Raw genomic sequence first — 26212 nt, forward strand, 5'->3', positions numbered from 1 at the left:
GTAAAACAAATACGGTAAAATAGCAGTCTCTTCTTCAGAAACACCTGCAAAAAAAGTGTTAAAATGTGTTTCCTAAATTTTATAACCACAAGCATCTAATGTGTCGCTCTCCTACGTGTTTTAAAAAAGACAAGTCGGGACAGTGGATATGGGACAGAGGTATGTATCTCTTTTGCGGTAGCTTACATACAACTATCATAACTCAATGAAACGGATTGTAGAATCTGTGCATTTCCTTTAGGTAAATCGTAACTCAATTTTTTTTAATAGGAAGGGGTGGTTAATACTGGGATGGTCCATGCTTAGCAGATTAGAAAAGGGCTCCTCATAGCGAATATGGGACGAAACTCAAGGCCGAGCTAGGTCTCTGGGCAGGAACACAGCACAAGGAGAGAGCGCCAAGCTCCTTGAATCTAACGAGAGGGGGATAAGTGTTGGGGCAAGACAGCCAGGAACAAGGCTTCAGACCCTGAGCTGGGTTCACACGGCTGGCACCGGCCCAAGTCTCCGAATCCCCATTTCATTTGTAGAACAAACATATAAATAGTGCCTTCCTCCTTGTGTCCTTATGAGAATTAAATGAGATAGTGTTTAGAAAAAGCACTTAGCATGGCAGTAAGCACTAAGTAAATACTAGTTGTCCCTAATATAAAAAACAAACAGGTTTCTTACCTCACACACAAAACACACACACATCGCCATTGCCTAAAAATAAGAAGCCCTCCTTTCCAGAATTTAGTGCTCCGCAACTAACCCCAAATCGGCCTGCCCTGTGCTCCACAAGACTTCTCAGGTTAAAATGTCTCTCGTCCACTGGGATGAACTCGCCACAAATTGCTGTGAAATCACCAGGCTGTAACAGGAAACGGCGCGCGGCGAACGCAACCTCGCCTCGAGACGCCTCACGCCTCGCGCTCTGGACTGCACTCCCGCCTCCGCCTACGGAGCCCGGGCGGCGTCAGGTGACCTCTGGCCCCGCCCCCAGCACAGCTGGCGATTTCCCCTCCGCCCGCTCGCGCTACGTCAGGCGACTGCTGGCCCCGCCCTACCTCCTCCCCTGCACGGCCTAGTCGCGGCTTCCGGGTTCGAGTAGTAGAGCCGCCACCAGCTGTAGCCGCGGACATGTCGGCTGTTTTGCAGCGCATCGAACGGCTCTCCAGCCGGGTGGTGCGCGTCCTGGGCTGTAACCCGGGACCCATGACCCTGCAGGGCACCAACACCTACTTGGTAGGGATCGGCACCAGGTAAACGTCCCTGTTCCTCTCTAACAAACGTCCCGGCCTGCGGGACGCAGAGCTGGGGCTGGGACGACTGCTCGGCAAAGGCGGAGAGGTTTTGCGCCCCTGCAACCTGGAGCTCAGTGTCCAGTCCGGTCCAGGCAGCCGCACCGAGGACCACTTTCCGACGCCCCCATTCCAGGCCTCCCCCAAATCACTACAATACGGCTGGTAACCTACCTTAGAAATGACTAATGAGGGTGAAATAGTGAGAAAAATCAAAACTACCTGCTTTTGAAATCCAATTGGTTTTGCCTAATGTTGAACGCCAGGGTGAGTGTTTTAAGCTGTTGAGAAATTAGGATCGCCTGGAGTTAAAAATCCAAGAAATCATTTACTTTGCTCACCTTCAGACTTTTCACTAGTGTTTTGCTCAAGAGTATAACTTGCCCTTCACAAAAGTGATTAATTGTGCTGAGGGCTTTTTCTTAACTAAGCGGCAGAGGGCAGGATTTTCTTGCTTCCAAATTGCTGGAGTCTGAAACACGAAGGAGCCCCGTAGTTCTTGGAGAAGAGGAGCAGACTGATTTTGGTTTTCGTTACTATTGTGTAGCCTCATTTAAGTTATTTTGCATATGGAATAACCTATATGTATTTCTAAGATTCTTCTCTTGTTCAGCTGCATTGTTTTAGTGTAATTTTGCCTAACTGGTGAGATACGGTGTACTTCATAAATGTGCATGAACAAAGTTTTATATGCTTCGTCTTTAGTATACCCTAGGTAATACAAAATAAAAATAAAATACAGTTCCCCTTAAGCATAGAATTTAATTGTATATTTCAAGATGTGTTAAAATTAACATAACTGATTTCTAAAAAACAGTTTAATAGTAATTGGAGTTTCCATTTGAAGTATCTGCTGGATTTGCCTTTTTCCAGTAAATCAGAATTTTAGATGGAGCAGAATGAAGGAACTAGAAGTACTGAAGTCAGACAGGCAGAAGTTAGGTTCAGAAGAAACAAGGCAGGGTCCAGTAGGTACAGGAGCTTTAGGCAGCCTCCAGAATCTAGGATGATAGAGAATTCAGTGGAAAAAAATACTTTATTTCTAGAGTAGAATCTGTCTTGTCTGGGACTCCCTCACCCCAGAAGTCCATAGGCATTCTCTTCTCTCTTCAGTGTGTCATGTTAAACTACTTTTAACATCAGTACCTATTCTAAAAATTGACTATAGTCAAAACTGCCCTAAAAAGTCTCTTAGGAGGCACTGTGTTAGAGATCATGTACAATCACAATAAGTTTGGTGCAGCCTGCTTTTTCTTCCAGCAATAAAGCAGATGGCTGGTTCTGTTTGAAAACCAGATGAAGAAGTTGGCTTGCATTTAGGGGCCATGTTGTGTGAAAAATACATACTGTTATCTTTAAACACTAGAACCACATTCAGTGTAGCAAAGTGCTTGTGCTAAAAAGAGACATAAAGAACCTGAAAGTAACTGAGAGAAGACATTCATGGTCTCCCACTTTACGCTGCTTCCACTACCACTCACATAAAGTCATGGGGTGGAATGGCCAGTGGAATCACTAATATATGATATATATATGATGAATCCACATAGTCGCGCTAGAATAAGTGAGTGTGTAGATAATGCTACTCTACTGTATAAAGTAGAAGTCAGGTGGCAAGCAGTGAATACTAATTGGGTTCAAGTAAAAGGTTCAGATATTGGTATCCACCTGTCTGCACAAAACTGCTCTAAGATCACAGGTGGCTCCTATATCACCAAATCCAATGGCATTTTTCCATTCCCATTTTATTTGAACTTCAGTATCTTTTGACACTGTTGACCATTCCCTCCTTGATTTGCTAATGCCACATTCTCTTGGTTTCCTTTTACCTCTCTGGCTGTTCTTTCTCAATCTCCTTCATGGAATCCACCTCTTTACCAGATCTTTAAGTGTGTGAGTTCCTTAAGATGTAATCTCAGTCTCTCCTGTTCTCATCTATATTCTCTACCTAGGTGATCTTACCAACTTCCTTGGTGTCAAATGAATTTCCCTAAATGAATTTAGGGAATGCCAAATGAATTTCCAAGTGAAATTCATTTGGATTTCAAATGAATTTTCCCTAAAGCATTACTAAACCTAGTGTGATGCCTAGTGTATAGGTACTCAGTAACATTTGAATGGATAAATAATAGCCAGATCTTCTGAAGAGTATTTCCATGTTCCTCTTCTGCTCAAGAAACTCTAAAAGCTGCAGTTTTAACCTTTATTACCAAAATTGTAACTCCTTGGAGGGCAAATAGTTTATCTTTTAATAGGGAAAGGCAATCTAATGTAATTAGAGTTAAGACTCTGTACTCTTCGTCACCTAAATCCAAACTCTAGCTTATGACTTCAGACAAGGCAGTTGATTATCTAAGCTTCAGGTTCTTTATCTGTACACTGAGAATTAAATAGCATCCACCTCAAAGGGTGTTATGAAGATTCAGTGAAATTTAAATGAAAAATTGAATCAAAAGCACTTAACAAATCCTAGCATATGGAAAGTATACTATTATGTTAGCTACTATTATCACTTCTTCCATCATAGCATCCAGACAACACCAGGTTCATGGTGGGTGCTCAGAAAATACCTAATGATTTGCATCTTATAATGAACATAACACAGTATCTTGTACATGGTAATCATTCATTAGAATTTGAACTAAACTTATTCAACATATATATATTGAGTGCTTACTTTGTGGCCATGACTGTTCTAGATTACTAGGGGTACATCAACAAACAATAATTCATTCATAGTAACTCAGACCTGATTTTATCATCTCTTCTCTTCCTCCTCTACTAGAATCAGGGGTTCTTAATTGGAACTCTATGGTCCTAAAAACAATATAGTTCAGGGAGTCTCACCTTAGTGGGGAGGGATGGGGGGGAGCAGAATTATGCCATTATTAAAATACCTCAAACTGAAAATTAGCCTTTATTCAATTATGAATATGGACAACAAACCATAGTAGTAGTAGCAGTACCTGTGATTTTTTTCTCTAATATTTTCATTGCATATTATAGTCACGATGGATATCTCAAAATTGTATGTGTATTCATCTCCATTTAGAAATTATGATCATTGGGGCACCTGGGTGGCTCAGTGGTTAAGCATCTGCTGGGCTCCCTGCTCAGCTCAGCGGGGAGTCTACTTCTCCCTCTCCCTCTGCCTGCTGCTCTGCCTACTTGTGCATGTATGCACACGCACTCCTTCTCTCTCTCTCAACAATAAATAAAATCTTTTTTAAAAAGAAAAGAAAAGGGCGCCTGGGTGGCTCAGTGGGTTGAGGCCTCTGCCTTCGGCTCAGGTCATAATCCCAGGGTCCTAGGATCGAGCCCCGCATCGGGCTCCCTGCTCGGCAGTGAGCCTGCTTCCTCCTCTCTCTCTGCCTGCCTCTCTGCCTACTTGTGATCTCTGTCAAATAAATAAATAAAATCTTAAAAAAAAAAAAAAAAGAAAAGAAGTTATGATTATTCTAAGCTTTGGTGCCGATCTTGTTACTTTATATGGTAGTAAAGAAGCACATGTAACACTATAGCATAATTTTTTTTTAATTTTGATAACTATTTCAATAGAATTGATTTATTTTGTAATCTTACGTGTTTTATTTTATACACTCCAAAAAAATTGTTCTTAGACCAGTCCATGGGCCACACTGCCAAAGGGGCCCAAAACATTAAAAAGATTAAGAACCCATTACCTAAAGTTGTCCATTAAAACCTACTGAAGTATTCCCCATATCCAAAGAAAATGGGCATTTCAGTTAGAAAGGTGTGGGTTCAAATATATCCTGTGCTAGAATTCGTGAGTCTTAGGCAAGTTACAATATTACATATATGTCTGACATGTCAAGGCCTCAGTTTCCTTATCTGTACAATGAGAGTAAAATTTTGGGATTGTTTTGATGATTAAATAAAATGAAAGAAAGCCACTACCTTATTTTTTCATCCAACAAACATTTACTATCAAATACATGCCACCATCTAGATCCGGGCAAAATCAGACCAGGCTCCTCCCCTCATGGAACTTAAATTTGTAGGCTGTGGGAAGGTGTGGGGATAGGCAAAATTAATAAACAAGTAAATATATAATATGTCACATCGTAATAAGTGCTATGAAGAAAAAGCAAGGAAAGATGGCTGGCAACGTCATCAAAATTCATCATAACCCAAACCATATTTATCTTAGATTTGCTCCCTCCAGTGTTTATAGTCTTAATTAATCACACACCAGTCATCTTACCTAGAAACCTCAAAATCATTAATTTTTTCCCTTTCCTTCCAAATCCATTTGTTTAAAAAAAAATCCTGTTGATTGTGCCTCCTAAATGTTTTTTAACCAACACCTCCATATATTTCCACTGCCTACAGAACCTCATAATGCATTCATGGGCCAGTATATCCATCTAGTTTCCCTTTCTCCAGAAGGGGCAGTTATAACTCTATGTACTTGTAAAGTAGAGCCATTGCTCTATGGAACTTAAGGTGTAGATAAAAGCCTGTGGATCACAAGGCCATTGTCCCCACCTCCACCCTTGACCCCTCCCCCATTGGAGGACAGTTTGGTTTTTTTGGCTGTGCATCTCAGGGAACAGGGAAACAAACCATCCAGTATAAAATAGCCATCCAGATGCTTCAGGTCATATTTACCCCATTTGAATGTTCTGCAGAATGTTGTTTATCTGTCACTGTTACTGTTTGTTCTCATAGCTTCCTCTTCCCACTTTCCACTAGAATGCAAACAGGATTTTTTGTCTTGCAAGAAAGGCATGGCACATAGTAGATAATTTATAGTTATTAATGTATTAATGAGTGAACGACTGAGACTTTTCATCAAGACTAATCTTCTCTCCCCCAACCTGAATTAGGGAGGTACTATTGTGAAGCAGCATGAATTAAAAAATTTATGAGTTGGTTCTTGAGGAGGAAGATGTCCTGCTTATATATATATATACATATATGTATATATATAAATACAAACACACATATATACACACACATATGTTATATTTATATACATATTTATATATTATTTACATATATATAAAATTTACATATATATAAAATCAGGAAAATTTTAAAGAGAAAGACCGTCATTCCATGAAATGGTGAGGAAGGGCAAACAGTATAAAGAAGGTTCAGAACCACAAGCAGAAAAATAACTGATAGGGTTGTTTAGGTAAAGAAATAAAGCAGCTCAGACATCTCCCTATGCTTCCCTATTCCTTTCATTTTCATGTGGAAGGAAGCCAATGTAAAACTTTAATGATAAGTTTTGCATGTAGTGCAGAAGACTAGGTTTCTTGAGGAATACCTCTGAATCTAATTCTTTCATATCTATGAGACGTCTGAATATGTTGTAAAAGATCTCAAAGACAGAGTGGATAAAAGCACATATTCTGGAGACAGAATACCCAGGTTTGAATGCTGGCTTTGCCATTTATTTGCAGAGTAACCTTGGGCAAGTTATATAATAAAATACCTCCTTTAAATAGTTGTGATGAATAACACAATTGTTAAAATATGTAAGTTCTTTGGAGTAGTGCCATATTTAAGTGGTATGTAAGTATTCAATATTATTGGGCCTTGAACTTGCCAAGTTCAGACTTATATGGAGCTCTAAGATTTTTTCAGAGAACTTTTCTTACAGTGAGATTACAATAGTTAGGGCAAAATATCATATAGCTGGTTTTCAAGCAGGTTGAAAGCCAAGCAATTTAAGCAGTTTCTTAAATGTAACAGGAATTATCTGTGTGAGAAATAATGCTTCTATTAATTCTGTGTTCCAATTGTGTGATTATCGTCCATTTAATTTTCAGGAGAATCCTCATTGACACTGGAGAACCAGCAATTCCAGAATATATCAGCTGTTTAAAGCAGGCTCTGACTGAATTTAACACAACAATCCAGGAAATCATAGTGACTCATTGGCACCGTGATCATACTGGGGGCATAGGAGATATTTGTGAAAGCATCGATAATGGTAAACAGAAAACATTAATTAAGCTCTTTGAGAAAAACTATGTTTTCAGAATAATTTATTTCTGTTACAGAACTAAGTAAGCCAGTCAGTCATTTACTGAATACCTCATATACTTACATGGTACTTTTAGAAATTAATATACTTTTGATACTGCCCCCAATTTTAACAAAAGAGGAAAGGAAAAGTCCTATTTTCTATTTCAAAACTCTTATCCCTCTTAATTTTCCCCGTTTCCCAGGGGAGAAGGTCAGTGGATTTTGTCTGTAGTAGTAATAATGACAGTTGCTGCTTCAGAGTTAGTAATAACTAACCACTCTTGAGCACTTACTATGTGCCAAGCACTGTGATAAATGCTACATGGGTCTGTGAGGTAGCTTCTATTACTGTCCACACTCTAAACATCTTAGGTCTTCCATAACTTTAAGGCAATTACTATGATACACGAAAATGCTGGGAAAGATCATTGTATTGACAGTTCTCCATCCCTGAAAGTTCTGACACTTTACCACCTTGGTCCTTTTACCCCCATCTCACCATCACACACATATCAATTCCTTCCTTCCTTCCTTTAACAAATTCAAGTGACCACTCTTGTCCAGGCCCTGTTCTTGGCACAAGGGATGTGGCAGTGCACAAAACAAAAGACTCTGCTCTCCTGAAGCTTGCATTTTAGTAGGGAAGGTAAATGGTAAATAAGTAATAGGTCAGAGGTGATAGGTGCTATGAAGAAAAATAAAGCTAAGTGAAGAAAAAGGGGGGAGAAAATAAAGTGACTGAAGGCAGTGGCTTGTATTTAAGGTGGCTAGGGAGAGGGATAAAGCTATAAAGGTATCTCAGAGGAGCCTATACCAGACTGAAGACATTGCAGGAGCAGAGCTACTAGAATTGGGGTATACTTGGCAAGTTCAGGGCATATGAAGGACAGGAGGGTCAGGAACATTCATTCACAGAAGGGACATACATACACATTCATCTTGTGTTTTTAAATATCTTTAAATATCTTCTTTTTAGGACTTGAGACTACAGTTAGGACATCAAGATATTATCAACCAAAGCACCCCAGATCACCAGACTGCCCATTATAAAAAACGCTTTAACCTCACTTTGTTACCCTCTAGCCTCCTTTCTTACAATCCTAGAGGACTGTATGCCACAAGAAATCATCTTTCAGTCTAACTTCTCCTCACCTTTCTCTTGTCTATCTACCCATTACATTTTGTGAATTAAAAAACTATGCTGAAGGTTCTTGACTAGCTTTGGCCAAATCTTTTCGCATGAGTTTTAATTTAATGTTAAATTAAATGTTAATGTTAAACATTTTAAATCTTTATGGCCTACGTCTTCTCCTTCATAAGTCAACTTTATTGACCTTGAATTTGTATACATAAAATTTACCCATTTCAAGAATATAGTTTGATAAACATCTTTGTGACCAATCTAGTCAACACAAAGAATTCTCTCATGACCCCAAAAAGAGGTCTCCTCATGCCTGCCTGCAATGATTCCCCCTCTAGCAACCACTGATCTGCTTTATTTCACTATAGATTAATTTTGCCTATTCTAAAATGCCACATAATGGAAGCATTACAGAATCACTCTCTAGCTTCTTTCACACAGCATCATGTTTTTGAGATCACCTATGTTTCAGTATCAATAAGTTTTTCCATTATTGCCAAGTGGTAATCCATGGGATGACTATACCAGGGTTTGTTTATCCATTCATCTGTTAATGGACCAAAGCTATATCTTTAAATTAAAAATTAGGAGTACCTGACTGGTTCAGTTGGTTAAGCGTCCGACTCTTGATTTCAGCTCAGGTCATGATCTCAGGATCATGAGATCCAGCCCTGTGTTAGGCTCCATGCTCAGTAAAGAATCTACTTGAGGGGCACCTGGGTGGCTCAGTGGGTTAAAGCCTCTGCCTTCGGCTCAGGTCATGATCTCAGGGTCCTGGGATCGAGCCCCGCATCGGGCTCTCCGCTCAGCGGGGAGCCTGCTTTCTCCTCTCTCTCTCTGCCTGCCTTTCTGTCTGCTTGTGATCTCTCCCTGTCAAATAAATAAATAAAATCTTTAAAAAAAAAAAAAAAAAAAAGAATCTACTTGAGATTCTCTCCTCCTCCCTCTGCCCCTCCCCCTGCACGTGCACACGCACACACACACACACTCCCTCACTGTCTCTCTCTCAAAAATAAATAAAATATTTTTTAAAAAATTTAAATCATTTTTGGGTGCCATACAAAATAATGAATATTTGCTTAATAGATTATGATTTAAAGAAAATCAAGGAGAAATTTGACCCTGCCTCATAGCCACTAAAATTTTAATACTTTGAGAAGTGGGTCATTGACTTTCATTCTGAACTGTATTGAAGCTAGACCAGCTGGATGTAGACCTTGAATTGCTCAGCACTGAAACAGTGCAGAGGTACCTTTCAGAATCTCCCCTCAAGAGTCCATGTATTTCTTCATTCTCTAAACCCTTAATCGCTAGCATTCTTGTTCCATTTTGTTTTATTATTTTCTTTGCTCCATATCATTTTACTACTTCAGTTAGTTATTAGCATGGCAGAAATTTTTCAGCTGCTTTATGATGCTAACAACCTGTGGTTTTACTGGCCACACTAAAATGACAAATGCCATTTGTAAGATTCCTTTGAGAAGATACAGCAACCTGCTTTCAAACATTTAAGATATGATCAGTGTATAATTCTAGAACTCCCAGTGGCTGGCAGGAAGCCACAATTTTACTAGACATGAGAACTATATAGCCCCAGGCTGCCCCAGTGTTTTGGCTTGTTTTTGAGTAAATCTATTTTGTGACCTGATAAATATGTGATTTATTTTGCAGCTGAAGTTGGGTCTTTGCCATACATTTCCCATCCCGGTCTTAAGAGTCAAATGTTTGCTTCTATACCTCTCAGTTAGATATGTGTTTTCATTAGAAAGTAATATAATACCACGTGTTTGCATCAGCTTCCATAATTAGCATTAACAATGATGTTATAACCCATTATTCAAACCTTTAGCAAGAAAGATTTTCTACTGCTAAAATAATCATATGATAGAGAAAGAAAGTAGATAAGTGGTTGCCAGGGGCTGGTAGGAGGAGTGAATAGAGAATGACTACAGTTGGGTGAAGGGTTTTTTTGAGGGATTTTGAAAATGTTATAAAATTAGATAGTGGTGATAGTTATACAGCTCTTTGGGTATATTTTAAAAACACTGAATTGTACTCTTTGAAAGGATGAATTTTATAATATTGAGTTATAGCTCCATAAGCTTTTATTAAATATAACAATTATTAAATGATTGCTTTCAGCATGCCCTTCTCTATCCTGCCTAGACAGATTGTTATTGTGAGTAGGATATGTGTTTTCATGTTTGTACATAACTTTAAAAATTGACACAAAGTTATTTCATAGTATGACATTTGTTTTGTAATTTCGAGATAATGGTGAGTTTTTTGGAAGGATTGTGTGCCAGAGGTCTCATAACTAGAAATATAATACCTCTCCTTCTTTACTGAAAGACAAAATTATACAGATTAAAAATAAACACATACCAAAAAACCTCCCCATCTCACTCCAGAATGAAGACAGCCTTATTATGTAATGCCATTTCCCAGAATAGCATATTATTTTTTGCTTCAGCCTCTAAGATATAAAATAATAGAGTTTGGGGCTAGAGGGAGAGAAGGTCTAGTCCCAGTCTATTTTATTTTTATTATATTTGCAATATTTCTATCTCCTTATCTCCTATACTAGCCTGACTTCTGTGCCTTGTCAGTTTTTCTCTGAATGTCTTTTTCTCCTAAGTTTCGTTGCTGTCACCTTAGTTCTAATACTCATATTCTTCCAGCTGGGTTATTAACAAGACATCCCCTCCTAGTCTTTCTGATCACTCACCCTCCAGTGTCCCACCTAGAGCTGCCATATTGATCAGTTAACACTATTTGGTTTTCTTTCTAAAGAGAGTACAGTGGCGCACATATGGTAGAGTTTAAATTCCTCTGTTCTGTGAAAGGCAATTTAAGGCCTTCCATGATCTGAGCTCATCTAATCTCCGTGTCTTTATCTCCATGTCCCAGCCAGTGTTTTGCATTAAACAAGTTGGTAGCATACATTGTTGCACATCTGCCATGCTCATTGTCATTTCTATGCTTTTCCTAATACTGTTCCCCTTGCCTATAAATCATTCTCTGTACCTTTTCCCAAATCATTCATCTTGTAAGCCACACTTCAAGTTCTGTCATATTTCTGAAATTTTTCCTAATTGTTTTCCTTTCTTTAAACTATTGCTTTTATTACCTGAATTGCCCATTTAGTATTCATTAAATGGTACTGAGTATAGTTCTCTAATTATTTCTTACCTGTAAGTTTTATTTCCCCAACTGTGATAGTTTTTAAGCACTTCAATGTCACAGTGCTTGTAATCACTATATATAGTATACTTGGCACCCAGCTGTTGATTGGTTAATTGATTTTCTTTGTGTCAGTGAGAGGTAGTATGGGTTAAATTTATTTTAATGGTGTAATATCGCAGTCCTGGGTTTGGGGCTTCCTTTCAGCAGTCACAGAAAGAACACTATGTTCTCATCATTTTGTTACTAAGTACTGCCATGATGCCATGACTTCTTTTGCTATATGCTAAGACTAGACAGAAAAACATTCCTCAGTTCCGTATTGCTGCCTCTTCAACACCCATCTTGATATCAAAGCTAGCCAAGATTATGAAGAACTACTTTCAGACTTTCATATAAAATAAGAGTGACTAGAAAAATCACAAAGGCTTTTATGTAGACCTAGAAGTGCATGAGAGAATAAAAAGCTCTTTTGTTGAGGTAGAAAAAATGGTTCAAATCCCAGAGATAGGCTGCTATAATCCATCCCATTTTCTCTTGTCTCTTAATGTTAATATTTTTTGCAGTCATTCATAGTGTTAGCTCTATGAAAGTTGATCTCTTATTTTTTTGTTTTCATTGAAGAATTTAAAGAGCATACTTATAATGAAATCAGAGATTAAATATGAAATGACAAAAGTGCAAAATTGAATGAATAGGAAGACTGCAGACTTAGAGAAGAACAAAATCATGAATCAAGCAACAGTGTTACAAAAGGAAGGAGTTTGAAACAAGAAAAAATAAAAATGGCTGAAATAAATTAATGGGGTAGAGAAAGGGCTTAAGAAATTACTGCAAAAACCAAATACAGGAAAAAGATTAGGAAAGAAAGTTGATCTCTTAAAAGGCTGAATTATCACTTAGAGTATGACTTAATATATTTCATATGTTTTGTTACTAGACAGTGCATATTGCATTAAAAAACTCCCACGGGATCCTCCGAGAGAAGAAATTATAGGAGATGGAAAGCAACAATATGTTTATCTGCGAGATGGAGATGTGATAAAAACTGAAGGTGCCACTCTCAGGTCAGTAAATGTCCTTTAATCAGGGAAGTGGGGGTGGTTATGTATGTGTCTTATAAAAAGGAAGTAAAGGAAGATTTCTGAATTTTTGCTTATATGAGTGAGGAATATTCCAGGAAGGATATAGAAGATCTGATAACATGGTTACTCTGGGAAGAAACACCAGGTTGCTTGAGAAATAAGAGAAAAGAAAGAGTTTTCATTCTATCCACCCTTTTTATTTGAGTTACATGATTACCAGTTTTTTTAATAATTTAAATTAAATAAATAGATTAGTATTTCCTGATGGGAATGGTTTAGGGCTCTACTCATCAATTAAATTCAGGACTTTCTCATGCTCTCAATTCCAAAAGATGACCTGTACCTAAAGTAAATACATTTTAGGCCAGCCCCATCATCCCCCATGACATAAATCGGGTTGAAAAGTTGTTTCAAACTCAGTAAACTGAACTACTTACGGTTCTCCTCTGTCCCCCACAGTCTACTTGCTTTCTGACTTCAGAACACCTACTGCTCTCAGCACTTAAGATTTTATTTTTTCTTCTAAGACAGAAGCTGGCTCCAGTTCATCTTTATCACTCCCCCTTTCCCCACCCACCACATCTTATCGTGTTAGATTTTACCTTAAAAATATTTGCCCATGCTGTCCCTTTTTCTTCATGTCCACTACCACTACTTCTTATTTAGTATTCCTGTCTCCAGGCTCCCCTTTCCAAACTACCCTTCATACCCAATGTCACTTGAAACCTTGAATAATTCTTAGTGTATATGAGATCATGTTTATTCTCCTTACCATGTCACTATCTAGCCCCAAACCACTTTTCTGGTCTAAGTTCCTACCACTGCCATTGCAAATACAATTAGCTTTATCCAGATACCTGGACACATTATGTATGTTCATGCCTTTGCTCATGCCTTCCCCTTTACCAGGTATGCATCACAGCTTTCCCCCTACTTGTCTCCCTCATAAATACCTATTCATTCTTCAGACTTCAGTTCACAAGTTACTTATTTCAGGAACCCTTTCTGGGCAGAATTAAATGCTCCCTCCTCTGACTTTTTTTTTAAGATTTTATTTATTTGAGAGAGAGAACGAGCGAGCGAGAGAGAGGACAAGCCAAGGGGAGAGGCAGAGGGGGAGGGAGAAGCAGACTCCCTGGTGAGCAGGGAGCCTGATGCAGGGCTTGATCCCAGGATCCCAGGATCATGACCTGAGTCGAAGGCAGATGCTTAACCAAATGAGCCACCCAGGCGCCCCTTTCCTCCTCTAACTTTCATATAACTTATATTATTTTATCATAGCACTTATTAAATTTTATTGTAATTTTTGTATAAGTAGGTATCTCCATAAAAGGCCATCAACCCCTTAGGTTCACAGTATTAGTTAATGCCAGTCACTGTAGCAAACCAACCCCCAAATGTATAATGGTTCATACGTGAAATAAGTTTTCTTCCCAGTCACATAACATCCAGGATGAATTCCTGATTATCAAGTGGCCCCCCTGCAGGAATGTTTCAGACACCTTCCATCTCGTGATTCCACCATCCTCAAGAGTTGGTTTCAAGGTTGCTTTGTTCACCTCAGTCCGTCCAGTGGGTGGCAGAGAAGGAGCACGGAAGGGATCTTTCATGGGAGGCTTTCACAGACCAGACCTTCTGTTACATTGGCTATAAATTCAGTCATAGACCACTCCTGCCTGCAGGGAAGCTGGGAAATAGGGTTTAACTTCATGCCCAGGAGAAAGAGAAAGGAGGTTTGATGGTAAACTAGCTATTCTCTGATACACAGCAGAAGTCAGATTCATCTTCAGATCCTCAGTCTCTGGCATTTAGAAACACTGAATACTTATCCAACAGGTAATAAATATCTACAAAGAGGGCAGTAGATAAGCAAGTGAACGACAAAGAGAAAATAACTGGGTATCCATGCCCCCTTTCAAGCCAGTGTTCCTTTTTTCCTAATATGCCTTTGATAAACCCAACTAATTTCTGGGCAATTTTCTTAAAATGTTCTTGTTGGAAATATGATAGTGTCTCCTGTAGTTTGTTCATGATACCAAAAGATAATAAACATTACATTACTAATTCTTCAGAGAGTATTCTTGACAATACTGATTTTCCCCCATCACACATTAAAGACCTATCTCAAAGGCTTGGGAATCACAGTACTGGTTTATTAATTATCACAGAATCATGGATATTAGAGCTATACCTCATTTGCAGATTAAGAACATTCGGCCCTTCGTAGTTAATTACCACCCATCTGCCATAAACAGACCATATATTGTAAGGTTTTAAGAGAGAGACACAGCAGGGAGAAGAGGCAGAGAGAGAGGGAGAAGGACAAGCAGTCTCCCCACTGAGCAGGAATCCCAATGTGAGGCTCGATCCCAGGACCCCGGGATCATGACCTGAGCCAAAGACAGATGCTTAACTGACTGAGCCACCCAAACTCCCCTATTTTAAGATTTTATTCATTTATTTGACAGAGGGAGAGAGATGGTGAGAGAGGGAACACAAGCAGAGAGAGTGGGAGAGGGAGAAGCATGCTCCCCGCTGGGCAGAGAGCCCGGTGTGGGGCTCGATCCCAGAACCCTGGGATCATGACCTGAGCTGAAGGCAGATGCTTAACGACTGAGCCATCCAGATGCCCCCTATTTTAAGCTTTTTATTAACATATATTTTTTAAAAAGTGTGTATATCATCCATGTGCAACATGGTATATTGTTATAAACTGAACAAATCATATGAGCAGCTTTCAGATCAAGAAACAACAACAGGGGTGCCTGGGTGTCTCAGTTGGTTAAGCATCCAACTCTTAGTTTCAGCTCAGGTCATGATCTCAGAGCCATGAGCTTGAGCCCCACCTCAGGATCTGCACTCAGCGTGGGGTCTGCTTAAGGCTCTCTCTCCCCTTCCCTCTGCCCCTCCCCACTCTGTCTCTGTTTCTCTGTGTGTGTCTCTCTAAAATAAATCTTTTTAAAAATAACTTAGTAAATAACCTTTTCACAAAAATAAATTATAATTATGCTAGAATCTGAATAAAACATTTAGTTTGCTGATGATGATGCTTCCTATTTCCATTTTTATAAAGTAAGTAAAACCCAGTTGTTTTAAATATTAACAAGAAGATTCATCATTAAGCAAAAGTTCCATAAACAGAAGGTTAAAATCTACTTAAGTCCTCAAGTATTTGATGTCCAGTTGATCTGGTCTGCTTGCCAATTTGGGGGGAAAAATACATTAGAGATGGGGACAATACCCACCAAGAACCCTTTGGTAAAAAAGTAGGAAGCAGGTTTTTCAGTAGGATTTAATTCTGAATATAACCTTCAAGAATTTTCTAGTGACCTGAGTTCCATTTCTCAAAGAAAAGTCAGTCTGACAGCTTTTGTTGACTGTTCTAAATCTCCTAAGAGAGCCATCTTTATAAAGTCTACTCTATCACAGAAGTGGCAGAACTAGATAAATTGCCACCTGATGAATGGGAAGGCCACAGCTGCAGTTCCTCTGATCTTTAGCAAAGCACCTCTGATGTCATCTCCTTTTGTCCTCCTGCCTATGTGAAGTGAATTTTAACACCGTTTTTATGCAGATTAAAGCATTAGCTACCCAGGTGACTGGAGAATTAGAATTTCTGATCCCCTAATTTAAGAAATCTGTTGCCTTGGTTATCAAAGAAAACCATTACTGAGTTCTGGAGTGGGGGGTGGGGGGACAAATAGAGGGTGCACTCCAAACCCATCAATGGATAAGACAGTCTGCAGCCTCTGAAAGAGTGGTTCTCCAAGTGAGTTTCTGTAGATTAAAAAAGATTGGGGCTCTGTTTGTAAATGCATCGTATGTGTGATTGTTCATAAGGTTGTCCATAAGATACAAGCACACCCACATATTCTTATAGTGGTGGAAATATGCCTCTTGGAATTATTTTCATGTAACATTGAATACTTTCATCAATAGGTTGCAACGGGTTTAATCAAAAAAAAAAAAAGAAACGTCTCCATAACACAGTTTACTTTCCCTGTCCCAGACCTGGAGCCAGCCATGTCTGCAAGAAGCCCTGGTTTCTTTGAGTGGGAAATGGTATTTCAGTTCCATCCAGAACTAAGTGTCAGGCATGCTCAAGACTAGTGGAGTGTCATTACTTCTGGGCTTTTCATAGAGTTAAGGAAAAAAATGAAATGATGAATTCATAATGATTCCTTAATTCAGATGAGAAACAACCCCCAAAACCTTAATTCCCTCATTCATGTATTTTTTTTCTTTATCCCACAGTAAAAATATTGCTTCTCAACATCAGTTTATTGTTTATATTGTCATACAGTAAACACAAAACAGTTTCAAAAACACAGTAACCAATAACACTGCCAACAATAAACCTATTAAGTAAAATTCAAAATATCTTTCCATTTCTTTTAACCTTAAGATACATTCTATTAAAGATGTATAATCTTAGTATTTCAGAATTATTTGAATTAATAGTAGCATGACTGTGCTATCTTTCCAGTATATGGTAAGATTGATTTCTTTCATGTTTATAGTTTTCTGTTTAGAATATATATTTACATAGCTCAGAAGTTAAAACTAATAAAAAAAAAAGTTACTATCAGATAAGTCTTGCTTTCATCTCTGTTCCCTACATCCCACCTGCCTGCCCCTATAGGCAGCTGTAATTCATTAGTTTTTTATCTATCTTCCGTTTCTTTTTACAAAAATAGGGAAATATATACATACACCTTTTTATTTCCCCAACCTTTCTTAGACAAAAGAGCAACTGTAAACATTCTTTCATGCTTTGTTTTTTAAGAGAAAAACCCTGCTTAGCATTTTTTTTAAAGATTTTATTTATTTATTTGACAGAGAGATCACAAGTAGCAGAGGGGCAGGAAGAGAGGGGGGAAGCAGGCTCCCCACCGAGCAGAGAGCCCGATGCAGGGCCCGATCCCAGGACCCTGAGACCATGACCCGAGCCGAAGGCAGAGGTGTAACCCACTGAGCCACCCAGGCGCCCCCCTGGTTAGCATTTAATGAACCTCCTCCCCCATGGCTTGAGGACCCAGCTCCCACACACAACGCATGGATTTTCTGCTCAGTTCTTCTGCTGTGCTGTCTTCAGGATGACAGGCTGTTTGGGGAGCTTTCCCTTTCCCAGAACTTTGTAGTAGCCCGACCACACTGCATCAACGACAGGAGCAGCTCCCATCTTGTTTTTGGTAGCATTTACCTGAGTAACCTTACCTGCCAAGGTTCCTGGTTTATCAAAGTTGGCAGCTGGGCTCTGGTTGGGGCTCTGGTTCCTCTTTAAGTGGTCCTGTCTCAGACCAACTTTTCCAAAGTAACCTGGATGATGGGTGTTGAAACTGATGCTCTGGTGACACATGCCACCAGCATTACCCCCGCAGATGCTGGCCAGTGGGGCTGCGGCCGTGGCTCTCGTGGCCCCCAAGTTTCTGGATCTTCTCAGTCTGGATGGCTATGTGGCTAAAAGGTGGTTGGTGATAAGGCCAAAAAGAGGCGGGGTAGGGAAAAGAACTTGCCTGACTGCAAAGGGTCCATAGCCCTGGCGGTATCAAGGATCTGCTTTGTGGCACATTCAGCAAAATTGGTGTCAGGGACTGGCCCAGGGCCATGCAGCCTCATCAGGGTGGCTGCAGAGCACAGGGGCCTGTGGACCTGAGATCCGAACCCCAGGCCAAACATGGCCCCAGGCTCCAGGGCCCACACCAACCACCCTGCCCTGAGGCCTGCCTTATGTGGCATGGAACACTGGACTAAGGTCAGGGGTAGGTAGTTGGGTTGCAACATAGGTACAGCTCGCGGCCTGCTCCAGCAGTAAAGCAGAGACATGAACAGAAACACGCTTTTTTACCTCTTGACAACATATCCTACAAATTACTCCGTATCAGTTCACAGAGATCTTCGTCCTTTTTTTGATGACTGCTGCATTGTATTCCATGGTGTGGTTGTACCACAGTGTGTCCATGGTGTCTGTCCAATGGTTGGGTATCTAGGTTGTTCCTAATATTTTGTCTTTATAAATAATGTAATGAATAACTTGTATATATTTTTTGTATTTGTGAACGTGTATTCTCAGGGTAAATTTCTAGCCGTGGGACCAGGGGTCAAAGGGTTATGTAATTTTGCTAGAAATACCAAATTCCCCTCCATTTGTGTTATACTATACATTTTGCTCTCCCAACAGCAACTTAGGAAAGTGCTTTTTTCTCAAAGTCTCACCACAAAGTATATTGTAAAATAAGCATCTATGCAAAGGAAATTGAAAAAAACAAAATGTTTTTAAATAATAAAAGCACTGTCTCTGAGTAGTGGAATGATTGTGAATTCATATCTCCTTTAAGTAGTTTCCTTTCTAATTTCAACATTTGCTGTAATTGGTGCATGCTTATTATTTATAAAATAAGAAAAAAAGGGAAAAGTATTAAATTTGTACTTCAAAGTGGGAAATCTGATTTAAAGCAGAGAATTTTCTGATGATAATTTTCAGTGGGCCACAAGAGAAAAAGGAGCTTTTTACCCAGTTTGACACCACTTGTGTCTTATCCAGAGATAAGGCTGGAGAATAATTTCTTCTAAGCCTAAGAGTTTCTAATTGCTGCTATTTCTTCGTTTTCTTTTAACCAGGGTTATACACACACCTGGCCACACTGATGATCATATGGCTCTACTTTTAGAAGAGGAGAATGCTATCTTTTCTGGAGATTGCATCCTAGGGGAAGGAACAACTGTATTTGAAGACCTCTATGATTATATGAACTCCCTAAAAGAGCTATTAAAGATCAAAGCTAATATTATATATCCAGGTGGGTAGTTGCTTAAATCTAGCAAACCATTTGTGTGAAATGATGAAGAAGGTTCATTTTGATTTGTCTGTGTGTGTGTGTGTTTTATATGTTTTCAGAATTAGAAGAGATACCCATAAGGCAATTCTTTAAATTATGCCCCTAAGTCTTATCTAGCCATGCAATTAAAAAAGCTGGAGAGTTAGAGCACCTGGGTGGCTTAGTCGATTGGGTGACTGACTCTTGACTTAGGCTCATGGCTCAGGTCATAATCTCAGGGTCATGCAGTCCAGCCCCGCATCCAGCCAGCCATCCGGTTCTGGGCTCAGTGGGGAATGGGCTTGAGATTCTCTCCCTCCTCCTCAACCCCTCCCCCAGCCCCTGCACTCACATGCTCCCTCTCTCTCTAAATTAAGTAAATAAAATCTTTTTTAAAAAGGCTGAGAGTTACATTAATTACTTTATAAAGATACAAGGTTTATTTTTTAACACCCTTAAAGCTATTAATAGAACTGTTAAACAAAAGAAATAAATTTATCTTTTGGTATCTTCACTTCTGTTAATTATTAGATTTCTGTTGCAGGCCACATTTTAGCCATGAACTCTGAGCTTCAGTTTCTTTAACTCACACTACTGAAATATCTGTAGCTTCTATGTCAACTCTAAAACTATATTAATTTCACTTCTCCAGAAAAAGAAACCTGTTTTAGTATCTCAGCTGTCGCGCATTGCTCTGCAGCATGAATCTCCCTTCCATCCTAAAAGTGGAGAAAGATAATAAGACTCAACAAGAGGGCCCAGAAGGAAAAAGAAACTAGGTTACCTAATTTTTTAAGTCCTTCTAACTTGTTCCTAACCAGAGCCACAGAAAGATCTGTAAATAGAGTATCGTCAGTACCCTTATATTCTCTCACGAGTTTCTCTTGCTGAGAGGATCGGAAACATAGTGGAGCTGGGCATTTGAATTCGTATTATGACACAAGAGCAATGGAAGCTGACAGCTGTTTTTAAAGAGAAGAGAGTATATGTTTCACTCACACTGAATGAAGCAAAGCTACCGAGAGGCTGCCTAGTAATGGTTCTTAGAGTGTTTGCTTTAATGAATCCTTAAACCGGCTTCCTGACACAGCAGGAGCTTATATGTAAATTATGTTCTGTAGCCACAGCCACCATATATGAGAGCCTGGCCAGTGCTGTGCAGGGACCTATACTGTGTTGTCTTCACAAAAACCCAGTGACGGGGTGCCTAGGTGGCTCAGCTGATTTAGTGTCTGCCTTCGGCTCAGGTCATGATCCCAGGGTCCTGGAATCGAGCCCCACACTGGGCTCCCTGCTTGGCAGGAAGGCTGCTTCTCCCTCTCCAGCTCCCCCTGCTTGTATTCCCTCTATTGCTGTGTCTCTCTCTGTCAAATATATACATAAAAATCTTTAAAAACAAAACAAAACAAAAAACAAAAACCCATTGAAACAGGTAGCTTTACTTCACTTTACTGCCCGGCTGAAGAAACAAGCTCAGGGATTCAGACCTTCACGGCCCCATACAAGTAAATGATTGTCAATATTCTAACCAAAGCCCATGCTCTTTACATGATAACAGGTGAGTCCGCCTCTGAATATTTTGTTCTCAAAAATTTTAAACATCCCTCTTGCAGACTTGTGTCATATATTCATTTGTACTGTCTTAAAGAGCAACTAGATTTTAATATAACTTAATCTGGGTTGTCAACATTTCTGAATTACTAGCTTATACATAAGATTCTTAAAGTTCTACTCTGGTTCTTGTGAATTTTTAATAGATCTTAGTCACATGAAGCTACTTTTTACATTCCCCTTTTCAATCTCTTACATTAAGTGTGACACAGTGGTTAGGAGCATAGAGTGATTAAGAGCTCTCAAGTCAGCCCTCCAGCCCCATCTCTTCTTCAACGTTTAACTGTGTGCAAGTTATCTGCCAACCCCTCATATCTCAGCTCCTGCTATAAATATAAAGAAGGGATAATAATAGTTGCTACCTCATCGGACTCTTCTAAGAGTAATATATATTAAACCTCTAGAAAAGTGCCTGGCAAATAATGAGCACTCTGTAAATATTACCTATCATTACTCTTGTGGATGCTATTTTTATTGTTAAATGTTTATTTTTTATTTTTAATATATATAATAATATTCCATACAGATTTTGATATAATTATCTGGTTTTTGGCATTGAGTGTAACTTTTAAATCTTCTATCTGTATGGTTTTCCAAATAATTCCTATTTGTTAATATACTTAGTATGCTTTTTCAGTACATCATATGAATTACTGTTAAATAAATTAACTTCATTTGTACTTGATATTTTTTATCTGGTTGAAATAATTTTTATAATTCTAATTCAGGACATGGCCCAGTAATCCATAACGCTGAAGCTAAAATTCTAGAATACATTTCTCACAGAAATATCCGAGAACAGCAAATTCTTACATTGTTTCGTGATAATTTTGAAAAATCATTTACAGCAATGGAGCTTGTAAAAAACATTTACAAGGTAATTTTCATTTATCTTATTTGTACATAGCAATGGTTTTATTAGAATAATCTTTGTAATAGACTATAGATATGGTAAACTTAATGTAATCCAGAACAGAATAAGTTTATTAATTTTATAAGTAGTGCTGCTTGTATAAATTCGAGATCAGCAATCTCAACTCTCTAGAACACAGAAGTTAACAAATAGAAATGGACCTGGAGAACCCAAAGGAAACATTCCAAGCTATCATTAAACCTTACATACTTCATCTTGTAGGAGAGACTATTACCAACACCCTAATGATTAAATTTTGTAATGATTTATGTATTATTGTAGCCATCTTGATAATTGGTGTCCTAGCCCATAGCAAGTGAGAAGGGTGATCTGCTAGTGACATACTAGGTTAATAGCAGTGGAAAGTAGTAGGAATGCCTAACGAGGGAGAAGAAGGAGAAAGTACATGTAAAAGAACATGACTAGAATAACTTAGAATGTAGAGAAAAAAGTGCTCTCACTTCAGTGGCCTCCGAGTACATATATAACAGCACTGTGAGGCAATCAATTAGTATTATTCCATTTTTCAGCAAAGATTACCTGGGTTTAAAAACTGCCACTACTGGGGTACCTGGCTAGCTCAGGCAGAAGAGTGCGCTGACTCTTAATCTCAGGGTCATGAGTTCAAGCCCCATGTTGGGTTCAGAGATTACTAAAAAATAAATAAACAAAACAAAAAAAAACAACTACCTCCCACTACTACAAACTGTATAGCCATAAGATACATGAGAGTGAAAAGTACCTGGGGACAATTGTAATTAGTAAAGAAATTTAATGTTCCTTTGGCCTAAGTGATCAAAAAACAATCATATACTCAGTGTGCTTTGTTTTAAAAGAAAGGGATGAATGGTTAAAATGGCTAAAGATAAAAAATGCCATTGGCAAAAGGGTAATATAAATATTTAAATTCTGTGAAAGAGTTCATTTCCTCATAATAATAGAATATAGCCATACTAGACTATACATTGGTACATTGGGATTTTTATTCCTAACTTAAGTACAGAGAACAGAACTCTGGAATCACCCTCCCAGATGAGTCATCAAGCAATTGTCCATCCCTTCAAAATGATGATTCTGCATTTAGAGGTGTAATCACTGTATTCACTGTAAAAATGTGTCACATACCTGTTGTGTATAGAATGGCATGGGTATTCTAGAGAGATTTATTCATTCAACATTTACTAGATGCCTTTTGTGTGCCACACAGTGGACTAGGTACTGAGACACAAAGATGACTGTACATCCCTACCCCAAAGGACTCATAGTTTAGTGAAAACAGACATGTTCAACAGATGCTTATAATACCGACTTTATCATTTTTGAGCACCTTATTGTGTGGTAGACTCTGTACTCATTGGTTTACATTTACAAATGTAATTTGAGGCCCTTAATTCATACGCCTTGAATTTTTAATACATAAAGATACAATTATTCCAATGTAATAGACTTTAAAAAAGTGTGAGCTAAGTAACTTCCAAAGACACTCAACTAGCAGATATCACATACTCAAAAGTGAGATGCCAGATACTCAAGTCTTGTTTTTTCTATCATACCAGGCTTCCTCTAAGACTTCTACACAGTATATCAGAGCATAAAAGAAAGAGGAATAAATTTCACCTGATAGAAGATGCAGGGTATTGAGGCTTGTCTGAAAAAGCTTTAAAAACTTAGTTATTTAACCAGTTCTGAAGAAGTAGTAAGCATTTTCCAAGCCAGGGTACAGGAGGAAGTCATTCTAGATAGAAGGAAAAAGATGCTTTGCAAGTAATAAAAGAGCATTGTATATGAATATTATATATGTTTGAAAACCCACAAAGAGATTGCATATGACTGGAGCACAGAATGCATATGTGGATGGGCAGGAAAGGAGTCCCAGGAAATGAGGCAGGAAAGACAGGCATGATCAGATCATGGTAGCCTTGACTGCCATCCTAAAAAATATGGGCATTAGCCAATAACCTGGGCACGACCACTGAAGAATCTTAGGCAGAGGAGTCACATAATTAGATCTAGAAGATCACAGTGGTGGATATAGTATATGGTAATGGAGCTTAAGAGAGGGCTTGGTTTTGGAAGTTTATATTTGGGGAACAATAATGTGTGATGTTGCTGTGTTAAGTTGGCTGAGTAAGAAGTGAGTCAACAATACAACTCAATGTAAGTAAACATGAAGTTTAAGAGAAGTCTAAGGAAGTTTCCAGATGAAAACTAAAGGATGACAGAGATAGGATAACCAAGGGAAATGTACAAGGATATTATCATGTAACCTAATAAGTAAACCATAGGGCCAATTGTCCATAGTACCATCAAAACTCTAGAATAATTTTTACAGGTATTTATTTATTCATTCATAAAATAAGGAGTTCCCACTATGTGCTAAGCAGTGCTAAGCACTGAGTATATAGTAATGAACAAAACCAATGCTGTTACTGTCCTTATAGATCTTACAGTCTATTTTATGTATAGGTATATAGATTAAAAATAGAGTGGCCTAAAGCAAGACATATACAAAGTGAAGTCACTTTGATTATTCCTATATAAAAATGTATTTAAGTTAAAGTTTTCCTTTTCTTCCATGTTTTAATAATTTCAACAAGATTAACTCATTCTTTTTTAAAAAAGAAATGTCTTCTTTCACCCTCATTTTTTCTTTTAGAATATTCCTGAGCATTTACATAAAATGGCTGAACATAATGTCTTACTTCATTTGAAAAAATTAGAAAAAGAAGGAAAAATATGTAAGTATACTTCCAAATTTCAATTATTTTATTACCAGCATTTAAAATATTTTTTTTTTTACAAACTAGTTTGCTTTTAGGAAAAATAACGCCCACCAGAGTCCTTCCTTGAACGTCACTGTAAGAAGGAGAAAAAAGCACTACGAAGGGTTAGTAGTGAAAGGCCAGTGGACCACAAATTGGAAGCTAAAGCTCCCACAGGAATTAGAATTTTGCTTAGGGGTTGCAGTTCTTACCCACCACAACTACAATCAAAGGCATGTAACGGGAAGATAGCCTCTCTTCTCCCTACCACAAGACCACAAAGAATTTCACATGCAGAAGGTTTGGGAACAGCCAAACATTTTAGCAGTAGTAAAGGTAGTAAACTCAAAAATATTAAAGCAGTAATTCTGTAAGTGTTTACTAGTGTTAGATTAATTCAGCAAATTCACAATCTTTATAGAAGTTTAATCCTTAAAATCAAGAAGCTCGAAACTTGAATTTTGTGTAGAAGCTTCAGCAGTGCTTTTATATGTACAAAAAAATACCACCTTTATATTAAGCAACAAAATTATTTTAGGAATTTCTAGCCACAAAATAACTTAAAATCCATTGCTTATCTTTTGTTAAATTTTTACTCTCTAATTTTCTTTCCACAGCTAGCAACACGGATCCTGACAAGAAATGGAAAGCTAATCTTTAGTTTCAGATTAATGAAAGCTTTTTGTTTTTATTTTTAGAGAATGGTATGTTTTCTCAACTACAGTTATTTACAATGAATATAGAGTGTAGAACATTGAAAATAACCCTAGATATACTTTAAAATAATATCTTACTTCTTCTAAAATATATATTACATTTTACATATATAATATAGGTTATTTATCTAATCCAAGTGTTATAACATTTTACCAAAAACTCAGAATCCAACAGTTTATCCAAGTTCAGCAGATTTATGGTTACTTTAAAAATCATAAAATTTATTTAAGTTAAACTGGGCATTATTCTTGGAGATTCGTTATCTATTACAAATGGCTAATAATAGTGTTTTCTCCAGCTGCTTCAGTTAACAGAACAGATTTCTGTGTAATCCTTCTTTATTTCTATCTGTAGATAATAGCTTTGTTTTCATGTTTCTATCAGTTGTATTATGATTTGGCTTTAGTTCTATAGCTCTGTATCCTGTGTATTTTTTTAATGGTATCTAACAAATGATTCATAAACATCAACTTATGGTAATTAAAAAATATTAAATTCCTAATTAAAAGCATTATATGATAGTTATTTCTATAATCCATTAGTATAACTAACTTAGCTTTCAAGTTTAGATTTTAGTATATAAACAGTCATCATATATATGAATTATATACCAAAAGTTTGTTGTTTTTTTTTAACTAGAAGATTTGTAAGAAAGGGCATTTTTTATACAAGTAGTGTTCTTAAATATAGTGGTTAGGT

At 38.0% G+C, this 26212-nt stretch overlaps 1 protein-coding gene across 1 annotated transcript; it reads left to right on the forward strand.

The window, feature by feature from the left end:
* The first annotated feature begins 1078 nt into the window (after window positions 1–1078).
* On the forward strand, window positions 1079–26024 carry LACTB2 (lactamase beta 2). The gene is made up of 7 exons (XM_080800876.1): window positions 1079–1244; window positions 7085–7248; window positions 12548–12674; window positions 19314–19492; window positions 21850–21998; window positions 24691–24772; window positions 25414–26024. The coding sequence occupies exons 1-7, from the start codon at window positions 1123–1125 to the stop codon at window positions 25455–25457; spliced, it is 867 nt and encodes a 288-aa protein (XP_080657002.1). The 5' UTR covers window positions 1079–1122; the 3' UTR covers window positions 25458–26024.
* Window positions 26025–26212: the final 188 nt, after the last annotated feature.

This window comes from Martes martes (genome assembly GCF_963455335.1).
Source record: "Martes martes genome assembly, chromosome: 4".
In the NCBI taxonomy this organism is placed as follows: Eukaryota; Metazoa; Chordata; class Mammalia; order Carnivora; family Mustelidae; genus Martes; species Martes martes.

Excerpts from the sequence above, each read along its gene's own strand:
- LACTB2 (XM_080800876.1), top strand. The coding sequence starts at position 1,123 with ATGTCGGCTGTTTTGCAGCGCATCGAACGGCTCTCCAGCCGGGTGGTG. Across the intron at positions 21,999-24,690 it reads TTGTAAAAAACATTTACAAG|AATATTCCTGAGCATTTACA; the intron begins GTAATTTTCATT and ends TTTTTCTTTTAG. Across the intron at positions 24,773-25,413 it reads AGAAAAAGAAGGAAAAATAT|CTAGCAACACGGATCCTGAC; the intron begins GTAAGTATACTT and ends TTCTTTCCACAG.